This window comes from Terrapene carolina, unplaced genomic scaffold, assembly GCF_002925995.2.
Source record: "Terrapene carolina triunguis isolate 2854851 unplaced genomic scaffold, T_m_triunguis-2.0 Scaffold18, whole genome shotgun sequence".
Lineage (NCBI taxonomy): Eukaryota > Metazoa > Chordata > Testudines > Emydidae > Terrapene > Terrapene triunguis.
In genome coordinates this window covers 2,316,813-2,334,194 of record NW_020664369.1, presented here as the reverse complement: position 1 = coordinate 2,334,194, position 17,382 = coordinate 2,316,813, and the positions used below count along the sequence as shown (strand labels likewise).

Below are 17,382 nucleotides of genomic sequence, written 5' to 3'. Positions count from 1 at the left end.
GAGACCCACCCACCGCGCCAGGTTTCAGAACCCGAGCAGGACAACAGAGATTTATAATGAGATGCTCAACACACAACAACTAGAGAATGCAAATTGGCCTGCTTACTTATGCATTACCAGCCTAAGATCAAGAACAGTTTTAAACTATTAAAAAAGCCTATTTTGACCTACCTTCAGTGGCCAGCCCAAGTGTAGCATTGTCAAGATCGGTTTGGAAAAGCTGCAGTGTAACTAGGGCCATCCACAACATCTCTCTTCCCCTTCCCCACAAAACTCAGAGAAGGCAGTGGGACTGCACCATATGCCTTTCAATGCAAGGCAACAATTGGGGAATTTCTGCTTCACTGTAGCCAAGCGACTCTTTGTTGACTTTTACTTTCCAATGATTTCCCTTTTTCTAGGTATTTACATTGTAAGGAAATGTGCTTATTGGCATTGTTGTTTTTATCATCATTGTTGATTTTAACCTCCCCTCTGACAGGAATTAGACCCTACTCCAGCAGACGCTGACCAGCAAATGATGCAAACGCTCTAGGGTGGGATTTTCAAAAGCACCCAGCGCTGACCTCACTCTGCACTTTTTGAAGTCAAGGGTAAAATGTCCCATTGATTTCTATGGGGAGGAGGATTGGGCCAATGCCAAATGCTTTCAAACTCTCTCCTTTAGCACAGAGAAAACAGCAACTTGCCCTAGGCAAACAAGGGTAAGATCTCCCAATGCACATCATGACTTTCCTTGTTTATGTCAGGGGTTTGCATCAGTGCAGCTATGCTCATTACTGGCTGCCAGGGACTTGAGTTGGGCTAATTTTCAATATAGAGAAGGCCTTAGATTTACAAGTTGCTAAAAGTCCGCTCTACCAGAATGTATTCAGAGAGAATGTGGTAAAATATAGAATTCTAAGTAAAAACATTTTTTTAACCATTATTATTTGGAAGTCAACTAGCTGCTGATAAAATGTAACCAGTTTTTTTTAAAATATGAAAAAGTACTAACTAGAATTTTGGAAAGTGTTAAAAGTAAAATAATTTATCCTCTCCATCCTCAGCTAGCTTTGCACACTCCTATTTTCCCTTTATAAAGGAGGAGGGGTATATAATTCCCTTTGTATACATCTGAATTTGTTTACTATGGGCATAAATGATTTCCACAGTAAACTTCCCTAGTAGCCATTTACAACTTCACTAGCCATTCCCCTCCCCCCCCCGAGGCATACAGGGTTGCCTTTCAGGCTATACAATTACTCCATATAGAATTAAGGAGAGGCACTTGTACACAAGCTATTGCAATGCCTCCCACCGTTGTTTAGAAGATATGTTCAGGTACAGATTGTGTAATCTTTAAATACCATGTTATACTTACCTAACGTCTATCTAGGTATTTATAATGCACCCAGAATGGTGGCACATATGAGAACATATGAACTTGTCCTTGCTTTAAAAGCATAGACATTTACAGGGGGGAAAATGGGGGAGGGGAATATGATATGCAGCTACTTGTCTATATGACTAAATTTTTCTATCCATACCACCACACCTCATCACTCTGCATATTTGCTTTATTTTAAACAGCAATTAAATTCCAGTGGGAAGGTAAAATGACAAAATAAGGGCTTATCTACATGATGCCAAAGCCTGGACTACTGGGATATGAACTATAGAGTGCTCTAACGTGTTGCACTCTAACTGACCCACGAAGACCCTGCTGGCGTGACCTAAAAAGGTACCAAGTTAGCATTGTAGCCCTATTTCAAACAGGACGCTGTTAACGCAACCTAGCTACCTTTTAGTTTGCACCAGCAGGGTCTATACAGGACAGCTAAAGCACTCCACAGTCCATACCCCTGTAGACCTGACTGCAGCACTGTGTAGACAAGGATTTTGTAACTAAAAGCTATACAGAGGATGGAAATTCTATTTCATTAATGATTTTGAGATCTCAAAATCTGGCTTAGCTCAGAGGAGGAGCAAAAACTGGAAATTTCAGTTATCCGCACAGGAAAATTTAAAAAACAAAAAAACCCTGTTTTGAGTGGTTTGAAAATATTTATCTTGATTTTGACTTCTATTTTGCAGTACAGTATCTAATATAAACAGCAACAAAGAGTGCTGGGGCACCTTATAGACCAACAAATGTATTGGAGAGTAAGCTTTCATGGGTGAATACCACTTCATCAGACACAGTTGTGGGTGAATACCCACTTCGTCAGACGTGACGAAGTGGGTATTCACCCACGAAAGCTTATGCTCCAATACATTTATTAGTCTATAATGTGCCACAGGAGACTCTGTTGCTTTTTACAGATCCAGACTAACACAGCTACCCCTCTGAAATTCAAAACAGTTTCAAAACAAAAAATTGGAATGTTTCATCGCAAAAAATGTCAAAACAGGCTCTTTCTACATTGTTGGAACTTTTTTCCATTTTTCTTCCTAAATGAAATTCTGGTGAATTTCTCAGTGATTTCCAGAAGCAGTTTGATTTTGATGGAACGATATATTCCCATGGAATATGGTTCTATCAAAGTTTCTCCAGCCAGTTCTAATACCTAATAAGAGGATTCAAAAAGATAGACTGCAGTGTTGAAAAACAGCTCTTCACAGACAAGCAAGTCCAAACCTTCATTTGTTCTAATGTTCAACTGTACTTTATGCCAAATAAATTCTGGAGTCCTCTCCTTAAACTCAAATTTTCAGTCTTCTTTTAGGCACTATGCTACTGGGCATAGTCTAAAATTCTAAACAGAAAATATGGTTTGGTTGTTCACTAACATAGGTAAAAGCTATAAATCTAAGGTTCACACATGGTCTCAACATACTCAAGTTTGCACAGAAGTGGGATATCTTTAAACAAGTCAAATATGCGGAAATCATGTACACCTCTATACCGATATAACGCGACCCAATATAACACGAATTCGGATATAACGCGGTAAAGCAGTGCTCTGGGGGGATCCGGCGGATCAAAGCAAGTTCGATATAATGCGGTAAGATTTTTTGGCTCCCAAGGACAGCGTCATATCGGGGTAGAGGTGTATTAAAATTAAACATGTGTATAATGAACAAGCTGCCCTGGCTGTTCTGGAGAGCACTAAAATTGGGAGAAAAACAATGGGACACTATCAGGTAAGTTTTTAAAAATCACTAAAATCAGCATTCCTTTTATTAGAACACTGATAAATCAACTGAAATTAGTTATTTCTAATTTTGAATTTTCTTCAATTTAGTCTTAACAAAAAAAGCATCTAGTATCTTTAATTTGGCTGCATTTTTAAAATGCACATTGCTCAAATGAGCCCACCTCATTATAGAAGGTTGTTTTTTTTAAAGCATACATTCAATAAAATATTGAGATCCCGGAATCAAACTACAAATCAAGTCCCTGACCCTGCAAAAGATTGATTGATGCGCTTAGTTTACCACACTGTGATCAATCTCATGGAAGACAATGGGATTACTCAGTGTGTAAAGTTGAACACATACCTAAGTCTTTGCAGGATCAGGCCCTAAATGTGTAAGAATTCAATTACAAATCAACATTCTAGGACAAAACTGTTTTTTCTGTAACCAGGCCTTCGTGTTCTACTTTCCCCTGCTGCAGTTGCTTGCTCACTAAAATCTAAAGCACTGTAAGAAATGCCACTCCTGATTTTATGGATATCTTGGTTTTGTGTTTCTAATATGTGTGTGTATATTATGATGTTCATATCAGTAGTTACAAAAGAAACAAAAACAAGATCCTGAAAGGAGAAAAGCTTTCCACCAATTTTTTAAGAGGAGTTGTATATTAGTTATTGGATCCAAATTTTTAGCGCATCTAACTTAAAAAGTGATGACCTTACAACACAAATTTAAATGTTCTACTATTAAAGACTTGACCACTTTATCTTTAATTCTTGGCTGAAAACTGTAAATATGTAGGACTTCCTTCCTTAGTTCATTATGGTCCTAACTAGTAAATTGCACTCTGATTATGGAGTAGCAAATTCTTCAGCATCTCCCAATTCCAGGCATCATCATCATCATCATCATCTAGTATATGCATTTTGTAACACTGGCCTGATTTCCAAGTTTACATCATTTTATTAATCAACAGTAGTGCTGAACAGTGAGCAAGATTGTGTGTCTGGGCTGATAATTTTTCATGACAATTTTACAAGGCTGCATTGATGCTGTGTTCCAAGTTTGCATCATCCCATTTCACAAATAGAAAGAAACCAGTTCGCTTCCCACTCTGGTGATGAGGATGAGAGAGTGAGGAATTCTTGGACACCCACTTTACAGCACATTCTAAATCACTCAAAGCTCTAGCTAGTACATAGAGTTAAGAGTGATGAATTCAGGAAGCTACAGTAGCTACTTGATTTACCACATGGACTTGGATGGTTCTGAGCTGCTGCCTAGCAGGGGAATGCCTAGTTCCACATGAGGAGGTGCAGTTTGTTGCTAAGGGAACCATTGTTGTCTGAGTTTTACAGGTTCATTGCTGTACAAGGGACAGATGTCCATACTATTGCACTAATTACTATAGAGGGAGCAGAAGGCACCCAGCACTTCCTAAGAGCTGGTCAGCATCTCACAGGATTGGACCAAAAGAGGGGGCATTTGTCCGATACTCAGGCCCCCTCCTTTACACACTTCATTTTAGGATTTCCTCTGCCCCCCCCCAATAGTATTTTTCCCACCTCTTTAAAGTCAGTTATATGGCAATTATATTTTTAATTTTCACTTTTAAAAAAAGTGATATTATAAAGTTTTAAAAAACCACAAACAGAATTTAGTACAGAAATCTTTGTCCAAAAACAACTTAATCAGGTTACATTGGAAGGTTGCACTGAAGTTTGTCAAAATTATTATGGTTAACCTTACAATATAGAAGTCGTTATTTATCAACATCTTATGCTTTATTGAAGGTTGACAAGTGCAACAGTTAAATACATTGACGTGTTACAACTGTTTAGATAACATGCACAAAAACATATGCATACTACTATACAGATCATATGCAAAAATCCATATTGGGAAACTCATTTTGTTTTATTCTTGCGCTAGCAGGAATTGATAATTTTTGAAGTGTTTTTTCCTGCCTTAAACCAAACTACAGTGAACAAAGATTTACTTCAAATATTCAGCAGCCAGGGAAATTCAGAAATTACACAATCAGCATAAATCTGCCAAATTCTGATCAGCTGCGTAAGTGTATTCTTATTTATGTAGCATTTAAAAAAAAAAAACAACTATCCAAACTTCATCAGATCAGCCAATGAAACAACTAAATTTCAATCTGTACAAACTAAATAGTAGTTACAGTTTTCTATTTTACAAAGTAATTACACTAAATACACAAATATACATTAGGCAAATAACCTTCATTGTAATTATCCTACATCCCAACTCTGTCACCTACCTTCTCTCTCTAATACAGCTTTATGCACCTGTCCACGGCTTCCGAAAACAGCGCAAACATATTTGCACGTAAGGTTTCAGGTGACAGTTTAGTGTTGAACACTGAATTTACCTTTCACCCTTAGATCCTATGCATCAGTCTTTACTTTGGATCCCAATTGGATGGGGGGGGGGGGGGTATTGATCCATCACTTTTACTCCAGTCTATTTCTTCATTTTTTCATGCCTGCATTAGTAACAGCAGTGGATGGATGGAAGATTTAAAACAAAAATCAAGCATGCAACTCCATTTCTTAGCCATTTGCAGAAGCTGTTCAAGTCCCCAGTGCATTTGTGCTAATTCTCTGGAAAATAGTGGGTTTTTGTGTTGTTTTTTATTCACCAACCTAAAAATAAGAACTCCTTTAGCCAAAAAGAAAGGACAGATGAGTGCTTAATACTGAAAAAAAAAATTTTCTTGTGATGGTGCATGCAGTGTACAGAGTCCTTGAGTCTGGACTGCAGCGTGCAATGAAATGGATGAGGGGGTGGCTGTGGCAGATTTCCACTTGTCCTCTTTTCTCTGGGTAGTCCAGAGCATACTGGCCGCGAAGGCCAGGGCATTGGAGACTATGCTGAAGGTCCTGAGCCCTGTGATGCCGGCTGGGCAGGCTGTTGTGTTGTCCCTTGTGTCTGGGACGAAGGTGGAGAACCAGTCTGCAGCTGTGCTTGGAACTGGGCGAGCTGCTCTGGGCTGGCCAGTGTTTTCAGCAGAGTGTTTTCCTGCTCCAGCTGGGAGTTCTTCTCAATCAGCTCTTTGATTTGCTCTTTGAGGACCTCCACTTCCTCCCTCACAGCATACATCAAATGGCTCTTCACCAGATCCTGAAACAGAAAAGAGAGCGCACAAATCAGGCAAGAGGTCCAACCTTAGGACAGGGATACAACGCTGCTCAGCCAGAGAAACAATAATCCAACCCAACTAAGGCAAGCAGCAGATGTGGCTCCAGCTTTGAGACAGCAAAGCACGGGTAGATGGGGCCGAGAAATCTCCCCTCCATGTACTAGTGCTTGTAAAGCGTTTTGGAGATTAACATGCAGAGCCAGAGCCTGCATTCCCTGTGCACCCAGAATACACACAAGAAATGTTGGACGTCCAAGTAGGCCAGTCTCATTACAAACCTGACCATCAGCCTGGCCACTACTCTGTCTATGGGCTCACCCTCCCCTGGCCAGCTCACCTATTAATTGATCTGAATAGAAAAATACCATCGAATTGATTCAGGCTGGAAGGGGGAAGGAGAGGGTTGTTTCTATAGGAAGCCAGCCCGAGCCTCCAAATTCCCCGCCGCGTGCTGTTGTCTTCCACTTCCAATAATCCACACCCCCCAGCCGGCACTTCTTCGCGGACGTGCCTCGGAGGAGGGCTGGGATCAGTGGGGGTTCACTGATGAGAGGTGCGGGTCCAGGCACCAGCCCCGCTCTGCTCTCGCGGGCCGGCGCCGTGTGTTTGTAAAAGCAGGAACCTCCTCCCCTGCAACAACTGCTGCCCGCCCCCCCGCGCCCAGCCTCCGCGGAGCTGGCTGCAGCTAGTTCTTACAGTGCAGGCTGCCGCATTTCCCTCCCTCCCTCCAGTGTTTCGTGACCGAGAGTGACGTCAAAGAGACCCGGCCGACCACCCCCACGCGCCTCAGCCAATGAGCTGCCGAGTTATTTATAGCCGCGAGTTAAAGGTTCGGAGTTTGCCTAGCAACAGTAGGCAGAGAATCCCGTGAGAACGGCTACAGGCACCGCTCCAATAACAAAGAGCAGCCAAGGCGGAAATCAAAAAACAGGAAAAATTAGGCACAGACACAGGGTTTGTGGGTTGTTGTGTGTGTGTTCTTTTGGAGGAGGGTTTTTTGTTTTTTTAACCGGCTTCGCTTCTCCCCCATCGCGCAACAGAGCCCATGATTTCCACTGCCCTGCAGGGCAGCAGCCCCAGCGTACAAGATCCCAGCTCCAAGGCACGTTACCTTCCATTGCCAGCAAGCATGGGAATTAAAGCAGCTTAGGATGCCCCTATTGGATCCATCAGCACACTGTGGCTGGTCCCATTTTCCAGGGATAATCCAGCTGGGATGGTTGGGGGATTTTGAAAAAAAAATTGGAGTGGAAATATTATTTCATCCTCCTTCCCCCCACCCCCGGAGTCAGGATCGATCATTTTTTAAAAGGCAGAAGATGCCGTCATAGTCATTTAAGGCATCTACAGGGAAACGTATGCATTCCTCGCGTTTGGAAGCCTTTGATCATCAGTGTATTTAAAAAAACCCAGCAGCTTCACTATTAAAAAAAACACGCCCATGCATCGGTTAAATGTTACCCAGAGAACCTTGATATTGTGAACACTTACTTCTATTCACAACTCGCGCTTTAAACATTAATTGTATTTTTATTAAACAATCGGTACATACCATCGCTTGCTCGATTTTGTTGTCAATAGCTACCACACTTGCACCCGAGGAGCTGAAAAGAGGGGAAAAGATATATCAGCAGCTGAATTATTTACAAGACAAGAGAGTTGAATACTGATAACTAGCTTGCTGAGAAATATATCCCGCACTGACTTAATACTGCTGTTTATGTCATCGGGATGCTTCAATGCAGAGAAACCAACCTGTAAAGCCACCTCAAACCGCCCGCTACAGCAGGATCAAAGATCCGGACATTTTCCCTAATAACCCACAAAGATGGAGCTTAATTACATAATGCGGTAACAGCGATCCGTGTCCCGGAGATTCAATCTCTCACAAGATAAATGTAAAACACACCGCCCGTGCCACTGCAGCTTCCCAGTGCTGCCCAGTCCGATGGACAAAGGAATCAGCCCCCTGGCATTCACCTGCATTACTGCAAATATTCCAGCAAGGAAAACAAGCACATTTTAGACCAGAGTTATTTACCTACTGTCGAGTCTCAAAGAAGAATTGTCGGTGCCCAGCAAGGATGACAAGAAAGAAATTGAAAAATGTCTTAGTTGATAAACTCCTAGATCCATTGCCACTGTTCTACAACGTTGGGCATTCATGCAATTCCAGCCAGAAACACCCCCCCCCCCCCAAAAGAAAAAAATAATGCAGAGATTCTCTGTTGATCTACATTAATCTCAGTTAAATCTCCGCCACGGGGGACTGGTAGGAGGCTGGCTAGAGAGATCTAATTTTGAAAAAACACCAGTTTGTGGCGGTATGATCCTGGAAGATGCTGATCCCAGGGCTGCGCAAAGAAATCTCCGAGGTCAGCTCTTCTATACTCAGCAGAAAACCTGAGGTTCCAGTCCTATTGCATAATATATGCAAGAGAGTCAGTGCCTATTGGCTGGCCGGTCATTCGGAACCTCCCACCGCCAGAACGGCTCCTTTGCATCACTTCAGTAGCAGTGAACCATCACCAAAATCCAGATACCCTTAATCAGGAGACCCCTGGCCAGGAGACCCGTTCTCCCCCGTTATAATACCACGATTTGCAAGGAACCGCATGAGCATTTAGCAGATCTCTGCAGAGTCGAAGAATTTGGGTGGCAACAGCAGCGCAGAAACAAAACGATCCAGTGCCCAATTTAAACCCTTTCAACATGTAAGATGATTCGCTTATAAGATGCACAGGCTGATTTTTGCCTGCAGAAAAACTACACATGCAAAGTTTAACCTGGGTAGAAACGATCGGATATAGCTGATGTTGGAATTCAATAACAATGTGACTAGACTTACATTTAGCTACTCCAATGCCGCCACCTATTGGCGCAACACTATACCTTTAGACTAGAAAAGATAAAACAGAACATGCACGATGGAAAGTCTCACGAAATTTGGTCTCCGTTAATTAAACCCTAGGACCCAAGATCCCTTCCTCATCAGATGCCTTAGAATTTGCTTGCTGAAACCACTTCCAATAATACGATGCTTCATTTTTGCATCATCCCTTTGCAGTTGACCGTCATCGTACAACATGAGGGTTTTTTAATCTAAAGGACTATTATAGGTGGTTCTTGAAAGAGCAAAATCTGTTTTTCATATGAAAAGACAAAAGGATTTTTATGATGAGAAAGGTTAGAAGCAAGAAGCTGACAGGATGGTATAGTTTAGGCACAAAATTCACACTCATGGTTCCTGGGCTACCAGGGGAGTTTCACCTTAAAAATTACAATCCTTACACAATTTTAAGGTGTTCATATGTCTGCCTCCACAGTACTTCAGCACACGTTGGCATAGGAAAATGAAACTAGTTATTCAATATATTCTTGAATACATTTGTGAAAATATTTGCAGCAGGAAGCAAATTATAAATTAAAGCCTATAGATCACTGTTCTGGCAAATTCCTAATACTTGTCTACTCTTTATTCAAATTAAATGGCCCTTTTTATAGCCTTTAACCCATTCATTTTAAGATATTCAGCCACCAGACAATTCAGAAAATACACACACAGCATGAATCTGTAAAATTCTAGACAGATGCTTTTTGACATTCTTATATTGTAACACTGAACATGTCTATCCACTCTTTTCCAGATGAGGCAATACAACAGCTACTTTTTAAACTATGTCATACAGAAAATAAGGAGTTTTCTTAAATTATTTATCTCAACAGCATATTTCAAAATGAAGGTGTTACAGTTCTAATATTTTACTATAGAACAAAATCACACATTCAGATCAAAATGATTTTAAAATGGTGCACTCTCTCCACTTAGCTATTTAACGGGACCAAATTATGACTTAGAACAATACAAGCAAAGCACTTGAATAAAACTGAAAACACCCTTTAATACACGTAACCTATAAAGTATCAACATTCGTGTGATTTAAACATGCAAAACAGAAAAGCCAAAACTCTTCTCTCTTCTGTAGTGCAAGAATTTTAAATATATATTACAGTTGTCACTCTCACAAAAGCAGGAAAGCTAGAAAGGCAAGGAATAATAGTCTTAAATTTAACTTTAGCATTAGCATGTCATCATCATCCTTCTTAAAGAGATTATTTTAGCTTTCTTGGTCTACTGTTCTTTCATTCAGTAATACCAGCAGAGTGGCGCAAGTAAGCTAATCCTACTTACGGGGGAGGTTACATTTAAGAATACTGAACTTCGCATAAATGTTTTTCCAACTTCAAAGCACATACATTTCCTTTAAGGTAGAATTCCCACTCACTTATGTGTTACTTCAAAAATAGTCACATTTCCCATGCCTTCGCAATGTTTCCCCTATTTTAAATTATCTGCACCTCTTGACCATGTAATCCATTCCAATTTACTTAATATTAACACAAACATTAGGGCATATGTTTTGAGCTCCTTCTGCACTCCTGGGCAGGCAAATGACATCAGTAACCATAAATTCCTTTTATACTCTTCGGCTGTCCAAGAGGTTACACCTCTCATCAGCCACAGACCAAGCCAAGTGATCTGTGTGTTTGTCACCTCTAAACTCAACTACTGCAACATGCTGAACCTCAGGTTGAAAGTGAAAGCTCCAGAGGGTACACCAGGCAGCCCCTCTTCTTACATAATGACTATGAGAATACACCACCCTAGCCCAGGGCTCTCTGTACTGGTTCCCAGTCCAACTTAAAACCGTGATCTTCACAGCCCTTAGTGGTTGTACCCCAAAACTCTCAGATCACCTCTCACTATGCCAATTAAGCTTCAAGGACACTGGAGGTGATTGTGCTTAGGCTGAAATTTGCAAGTGCAGGGGATGAGAGTCTCTTGGCAGATTATTTTTTTCTGAGGGTGGTTAAAATCTCTTCAGGTTAGGTTTTCCTACAATAACCCACCTCAAGATGGCAAGCGATAAAAACAAAACACACACTTGTCATGTTCTTTCTTGGTGTGACAAAGCAAGAGGCAGACTGCAGTCTTTCAGACTGATTGCACTATTTGTAATTTTGGTTGTGCTCTGATTCCAGGGTCATGGGCACCTTCTAGTTAATCAATGTTTCTGCGGAATGATTAGTAATGATTCCCTAAAATTGTTTGTAGAGGTCTACAAGTCTAATTGAGTCAGTGCATAGTTAGCTGCATCTGGCTTCCAACATTTTGTCAGTAGTGTGGATGGGATAACACAAACATAAGCATGCTGTCCTGTCCACTTTACAGAAAAAAGCAAGTGTTAGAACACAGATGCGCCTACATGTCAGACAACTGTGCTCTGACATGATCAAACATATAACATCTGGTCCACACATTATGTAGAAATATAGCAAAGTGTCCGGAAAGACCTCAATCCTTAGAATTTGTGAATTTTCCATCTTTGTCAATTTCCATTGTCCCTGTTTATCAGGGAATTTCAGGAGAGAGTTATAATTCTCTTCACAGTCAGAACATAAGAACAGCCATATTGGGTCAGACCAAAGGTCCGTCTATCCCAGTATCCTGTCTTCTGCACTGGCCAGTGCCAGACGCTTCAGAGGGAATGAACAGAACAGGACAATTATCAAGTGATCCATTCCCAATTGTCCAGTCCCAGCTTTGGCAGTTGAAGGTTTAGGGACACTGAAAGCATGGGGTTGCATCCCTGACCATCTTGGCTAATAGCTATTGATGGCTCTATCCTCCATGAACATACTCAATTCTTTTTTGAACCCAGCTATATTTTTGGCCTTCACAACATCCCCTGGCAATGATTTCCACAGGTTGACTGTGCACTGCATTAAGTTTGTTTTAAATTTGCTGCTTATTAATTTCATTAGGTGGCCCCTTGTTCTTGTGTTATGTGAAGGGGTAAAGACCTTTATAATATCCCCCTTAGACTTCTGTTCCAGGTTTAGTGTCCCAGTCCTTTCCACCTCTCCTCATGTGGAAGCTGTTCCATACCACTAATCATTTTTGTTGCCCTTCTCTGTATTTCTTCCAATTCTAACGTATCTTTTTTGCAATGGGGTGACCAGAACTGTACGCAATATTCAAGTGTGGGTGCACCATGAATTTATATAGTGGCATTATAATATTTTCTGTCTTATCTGTCCCTTTCTTAATGGTTCCTAACATACTGTTCGCTTTTTTGACTGCTGCTACACACTGAGCAGATGTTTTTACAGAACTATCCATGACGACTCCAAGATCTTTCTTGTGCAGTGACAGCTCATTTAGACTCCATCATTTTGTATGTACAGTTAGGAATTATGTTTTCCAATATGCATTACTTTGCATCTGTCAACATTGAATTTCATCTGCTATTTTGTTGCCTAATCGCCTAGTTTTGTGTGATCCCTTCGTAACTCTTCACAGTCAGATTTTGACTCAACTATCTTAAGTAATTTTGTATCATCTGCAAACTTTGCCACCTCGTTGTTTACACTTCTTTTTTCAGGTTATTTATGAATATGTTGAACAGTACTGGTACCATACAGATCCCCAAGGGATCCTGCGACTTACCTCTCTCCATTTTGAAAACTGACTATTTACACCTACCTTTTGTTTCCTATCTTTTAACCAGTTATTGATCCATGAGAGGACTTTCCCTCTTATCCCATGACTGCGTACACTGCTTAACAGCCTTTGATGAGGGACACTGTCAAAGGCTTTCTGAAAGTCCAATATACTATATCTACTGCATCATCCTTGTCCACATGCTTGTTGACACCATTAAAGAATTCTACTTGACTGATGAAGCAAGACAAGTCAAAGGAGAGCAACAAAAATCCTCTCCCGAACTCATTTCTTCCTTTCCCTTTGATCAGTGATCCCACTTCGCTATCCCTTTCTCTTCTCTCCCCCAACGATGTATTTTTATTATTTATAGTTTGCATTATGGTAGTACATAGAGTCCTCAAACATGAGGTCTACCCCCATTGTACTAGGCATTGTACATTGATAGGCAATGTACATTAGACATGGTCCTTCCCCACAAAAATTACGTCAGGCCCCCCAATTCTAGAAATGCTTATATAACGTTAAAAATTTTACACCCACAAGTTCAATGGCACTACTCATGTGTCATGTTATTCTTGTGTATAAGGATCTGTAGCATCAAGGGCTAATTTCTGTCCTATTTAAACCCTGAACCTGCAAAAAGATTCACACATGCAAAGGGTCCACCCACACAGAGCTCATTGCAAGAATGTATCATCCTTCGGAAGCTAACATTTGTAAAACACCACAGACATGGTATAAATAAAGCACTGAATAAATAAAGTAATACATAATGCTGAGATGTATTTGGTGGGTAAAGAATGCATCCAAGTTCAATGCTAATTAAGTAGCTGATATGCATGCTCTGGTCTTTACATACAGAGATCAATTAACTACCTTAACAACTGCAAATTGTTCCATCGCTGAAAAGATTGTTTGGCAAACTACTTTTTGAAGGGATTCCATTTTTTTTTGTCTCTCATTAAAAATTACCTCGTCTCAATAATATTTAGCCATTAAAGAACTTTTCATCTTCAGCACATAATTAGATAAATATTTGTACAGACTCATTTAGAACCTGTTTGAGGTTCAGTTTGTTTCTATGTGCTTGTTAAAGAACCCTCCCCACACACATTTTTTCTACTTCCCTTGGGGTTTGATTTAATCTTTCAAGTACCTTGACAACGCTCTCCTCTCTTTAGAAACAGACATTTTAAATACAGAACAAATATCTCCCAAAATTGAGATAAATCTTCAGTCTTTCCTACACTATAAAACACTAGAAAAACTGATCATTTCAGGGCCTTTGTTACAACATGGTAGTCCCCTGCTATGGGTAACACAATTTTAACTATATTTCTCAACTGCAAAATGCTGAAATACAATCAAAATGTGGTTCAGTCACAAAAACATTAAGAACCAACTGCATTATAACCACTTTGGTGGAGCAATGGAAGAAAGACTGCAGTAATTGGGTCCTGCAAAACATTTGCCTTCATTGCTTTAGAGGGGATTTTAATGCGGATTATATTGAACTGGACTAGTGGCATAAGTAGAGTTGCCTTAAAAATTCCTAAATTCAAACCCATATATATCCATGGGGGGGGGGGGGAGGAGGGGACACGAGGGGGGAACTAGTGTAATGATTCTGACAGAAATCCACAAAACTCTAATTACCTAGGCTGAAATCTTGGTCCCACTGAAGCCAATAGTAAAACTGCCATTGATTTAAACGAGGACAGGCTTTCCAACCAGTTTTAACCAGGTTCAATTTAGTCAGTTTAAAGGGGTGGTCTTTTGAATAGTTTCTCCTGACTTAACTGCGAATTTCATAGACTTTAAGGATAGAGGAGACTATTATAATCACCTAATCTGCCACAGGCCATAGACTTTCAGCCAGCAATTCCCATATCTAGCCCAACAGCTTGTGGTTGAACTAAAACATCTCTTTTAGAAAGCCATGCGATCTTGATTCAAAGACTCCAAGCCACTGAAAATTTACCACATCCCTTGGCAATCTGTTCCAAAAGGTTAAATTGCATCTTATTTTGAGTCTGAACTTTGCTGACTTCAACTTCCAGCCAATGGATCTTGTTATGTCTGTCAGTTAAATTAAAGAGCCATTGAGTACCAGATATTTCTATAGTATTAGCTTTCTTAATTTTTTTTGCTAGAACCTTCAAGCTATTTAAACCTATGGTTTGATTGCATGTGGATTTCCTTTTTTTGTTTTTTCATGATTTTTAGAAGTGTTAAAGAAAATTAGAATCTAACACCTCAAATGAAATGAAAAAGAACCAGTGTCACTTACCATGTTTGTAATTTTGTTTTTACCATTAGCAAGGTGTAGAAAAAAAATAATGAACTACAAAGTGGAAAGAACATTCATTCCACCCTACATACAACCTACTTGGCCAGCAGTACTATAACACCAGTATCTGTAATTATAGTACATATATGATGATATGCTCTGCACTCTGACTAGAAGACAGAAGGATGCATTTAAAAGCAAGCTGATATAAAATCAAAGGACAAAAAAAAGTCTAACTGACTTCTCTGGGGATAGGATACTGGTCACAGCTCTTTCGTTTCTATAGGAAAACAGATAGCTAATTAAACCCCATTTGTTTTAATGAGGATGTCGTCATATCACATCACTGATTTTAATGGTGATGGAATAAATCTTGATTAAAAAAAAAAAGTCTGCATCTCTCCAGTTTAGGAGTTTCAGCAAGGAGAGAGAGACAGGGACATCTAGGGACATCTAGACATCTTTAGAAGACCTCAGGGGTGGGAAGAACTAAAACATTCTGAGGTTATCAAAGCATCCTTCCAGAAACAAGTAACTATGTCTAGCAACATAATTTGAATTATAGGAATAGAATCTGTTGTGTGTATGACCCCACTGGGCTAAATCTCTTGTATTAAGAGATCTAACTTTCATGGTTACTCTATACCTTGCAATTAGCATCCAGGACACTAGGGCTGAGTAGGTATGAAGTACCACCTAGTCTGGGAACCAAACACTTCCTTGTCTGTAAATTCAACCCTAGATTAGAAATCTGAAATACCTAAACTTAATACAACTGAAAGCTCTCCTTGGAGCGCTATAACTGCTTCTGTCCAACACTCACAGGGAGGAAAGGACCCACCCACTAAAGAGTTGTGCTTTTAAAATTTTAAATGACACACTCCTTTGTCAGGGACCAGATCTGTCCCTTCCTCTTCATAGGCCACAGTCAGGTTTATTCCCACCCTAACCCCACAGTAACTCTTACGCCCCTCCCTTTTGGGCCAGTTGTGTATTAAAAGGATTGATCCAGGAGAGGGCATTTTGGTGTGTGGAAGGTTGAAAGAACATTACAAGAGCTCTTCTTCCTCTGACACTGGCCAGCTCTCCGGCACACACCTCACTTGTATTCTTCCTTTTTGACCTCATACAAGAGATCATCCTTACCTTTGAATATGCTTGCCTGCTCTGCAGTCAGTACACAGCCTTTCAGAGCTTCCAGGCTTTAGAAGACTGCATATATAATTTCATCTGATACATCCCTATGTGAAATTATTTGCCAGAAAACTAAAAAGTTACTCAAAGTTCACATTTGATTCCATGCTTTCATCCGTACTTCTAATGTGTACTCGTTTCCTTAGAGGAGAAACCACTCATGCTACAGAATCCTGCTGTTCTCTAAAACGTACATTATGTATTTTCTGAACTGCACTCCAACGTTAAATGAAAGGAAATTACTGGAGTATTTCTAGTTACACCTACCATGACAAAAGAAACAAAACCAACGATCAGGTGGTCACTTGGCAGCAGTGAGATCACTCGCATTTGAAAAGCACAAATTATCTTATATTAGAATGTAGCTCTCAACACTGGTCTGTTCTGATAGGCCAGCTGGACCTTGTTGGTGATGTCACAGCCACACTAGCTCCCGGCAGTGCATGGCTGGGACCTCATTACCCAGATAAAAACAAGAAATCCCTACGTATTTTGGCAAGAGAGGACAAGTTATCTGCTCCTCTCTCTCTTTCACCCCCGCCTCCTCCGTCCTCCACCTATCCACTTTCTACTGCTCACCCCTTTCTTCTCTCCCTTTTCTTCCTGACTCTGGTTTTTCTTTTTATTACTCCCCTGGAAGTTGCATTGGGAGTCTTGAATGGTCTCCTAACCTATTTTAAATTCATTTCAAAGCACCCCTGCCTTTTGTCTAGCAGAGCAGCTGGACTAGGTTTCTAGCTGGACAGCAGTTTTCCTTTGATGGTCACTTCCCTCTTCAGCCTCACACTTTTAAAATTATGCCTATACTTAAGACATTACATTAGAAGCCAAGTCAAGGCTCCTAGGCATTGATTCAAAGCCCATTAAAGTCAACGGGAATCCTTCCACTGACTTAAATAAACTTTGGGGATCAGGCCACTATTGTAATTCCTTAGGGAACAGTAAAATTCTATGGGATCCTGAGAAAGGGGAGGCAAAAATACAGGGGAACAAAGTAGGGTAAAGGGAAATTGCTATGACCCCTTCTCCTTAAGCCAACCCCCTGTGCACTAACATTGTTTTAAAATCACATTCAGCTAGGAAAACATAATGGCTGTTCAA

At 40.4% G+C, this 17,382-nt stretch overlaps 1 protein-coding gene across 10 annotated transcripts in view; it reads right to left on the bottom strand.

Moving 5' to 3' along the window:
- Positions 1-5,907: 5,907 nt before the first annotated feature.
- LOC113407045 (TSC22 domain family protein 1) overlaps positions 5,908-17,382 on the bottom strand; it is a 132,487-nt gene continuing 121,012 nt past the window's right edge. For 7 of the 10 annotated variants that reach the window (XM_026654518.2, XM_026654184.2, XM_029912154.1 and 4 more), the window contains 2 exons: positions 7,842-7,893; positions 5,908-6,270 (listed from right to left, as the gene is read on the bottom strand). In XM_026654518.2, the coding sequence (XP_026510303.1) occupies positions 6,016-6,270; positions 7,842-7,844 (258 nt within the window). In that variant the 5' untranslated portion in view covers positions 7,845-7,893 and the 3' untranslated portion in view covers positions 5,908-6,015. Of the gene's footprint in view, positions 6,271-6,654; positions 6,812-7,841; positions 7,894-8,330; positions 8,970-17,382 lie in introns of those variants that run through there. The other 3 variants (XM_026654226.2, XM_026654443.2, XM_026654543.2) reach the window with 3 other exon arrangements.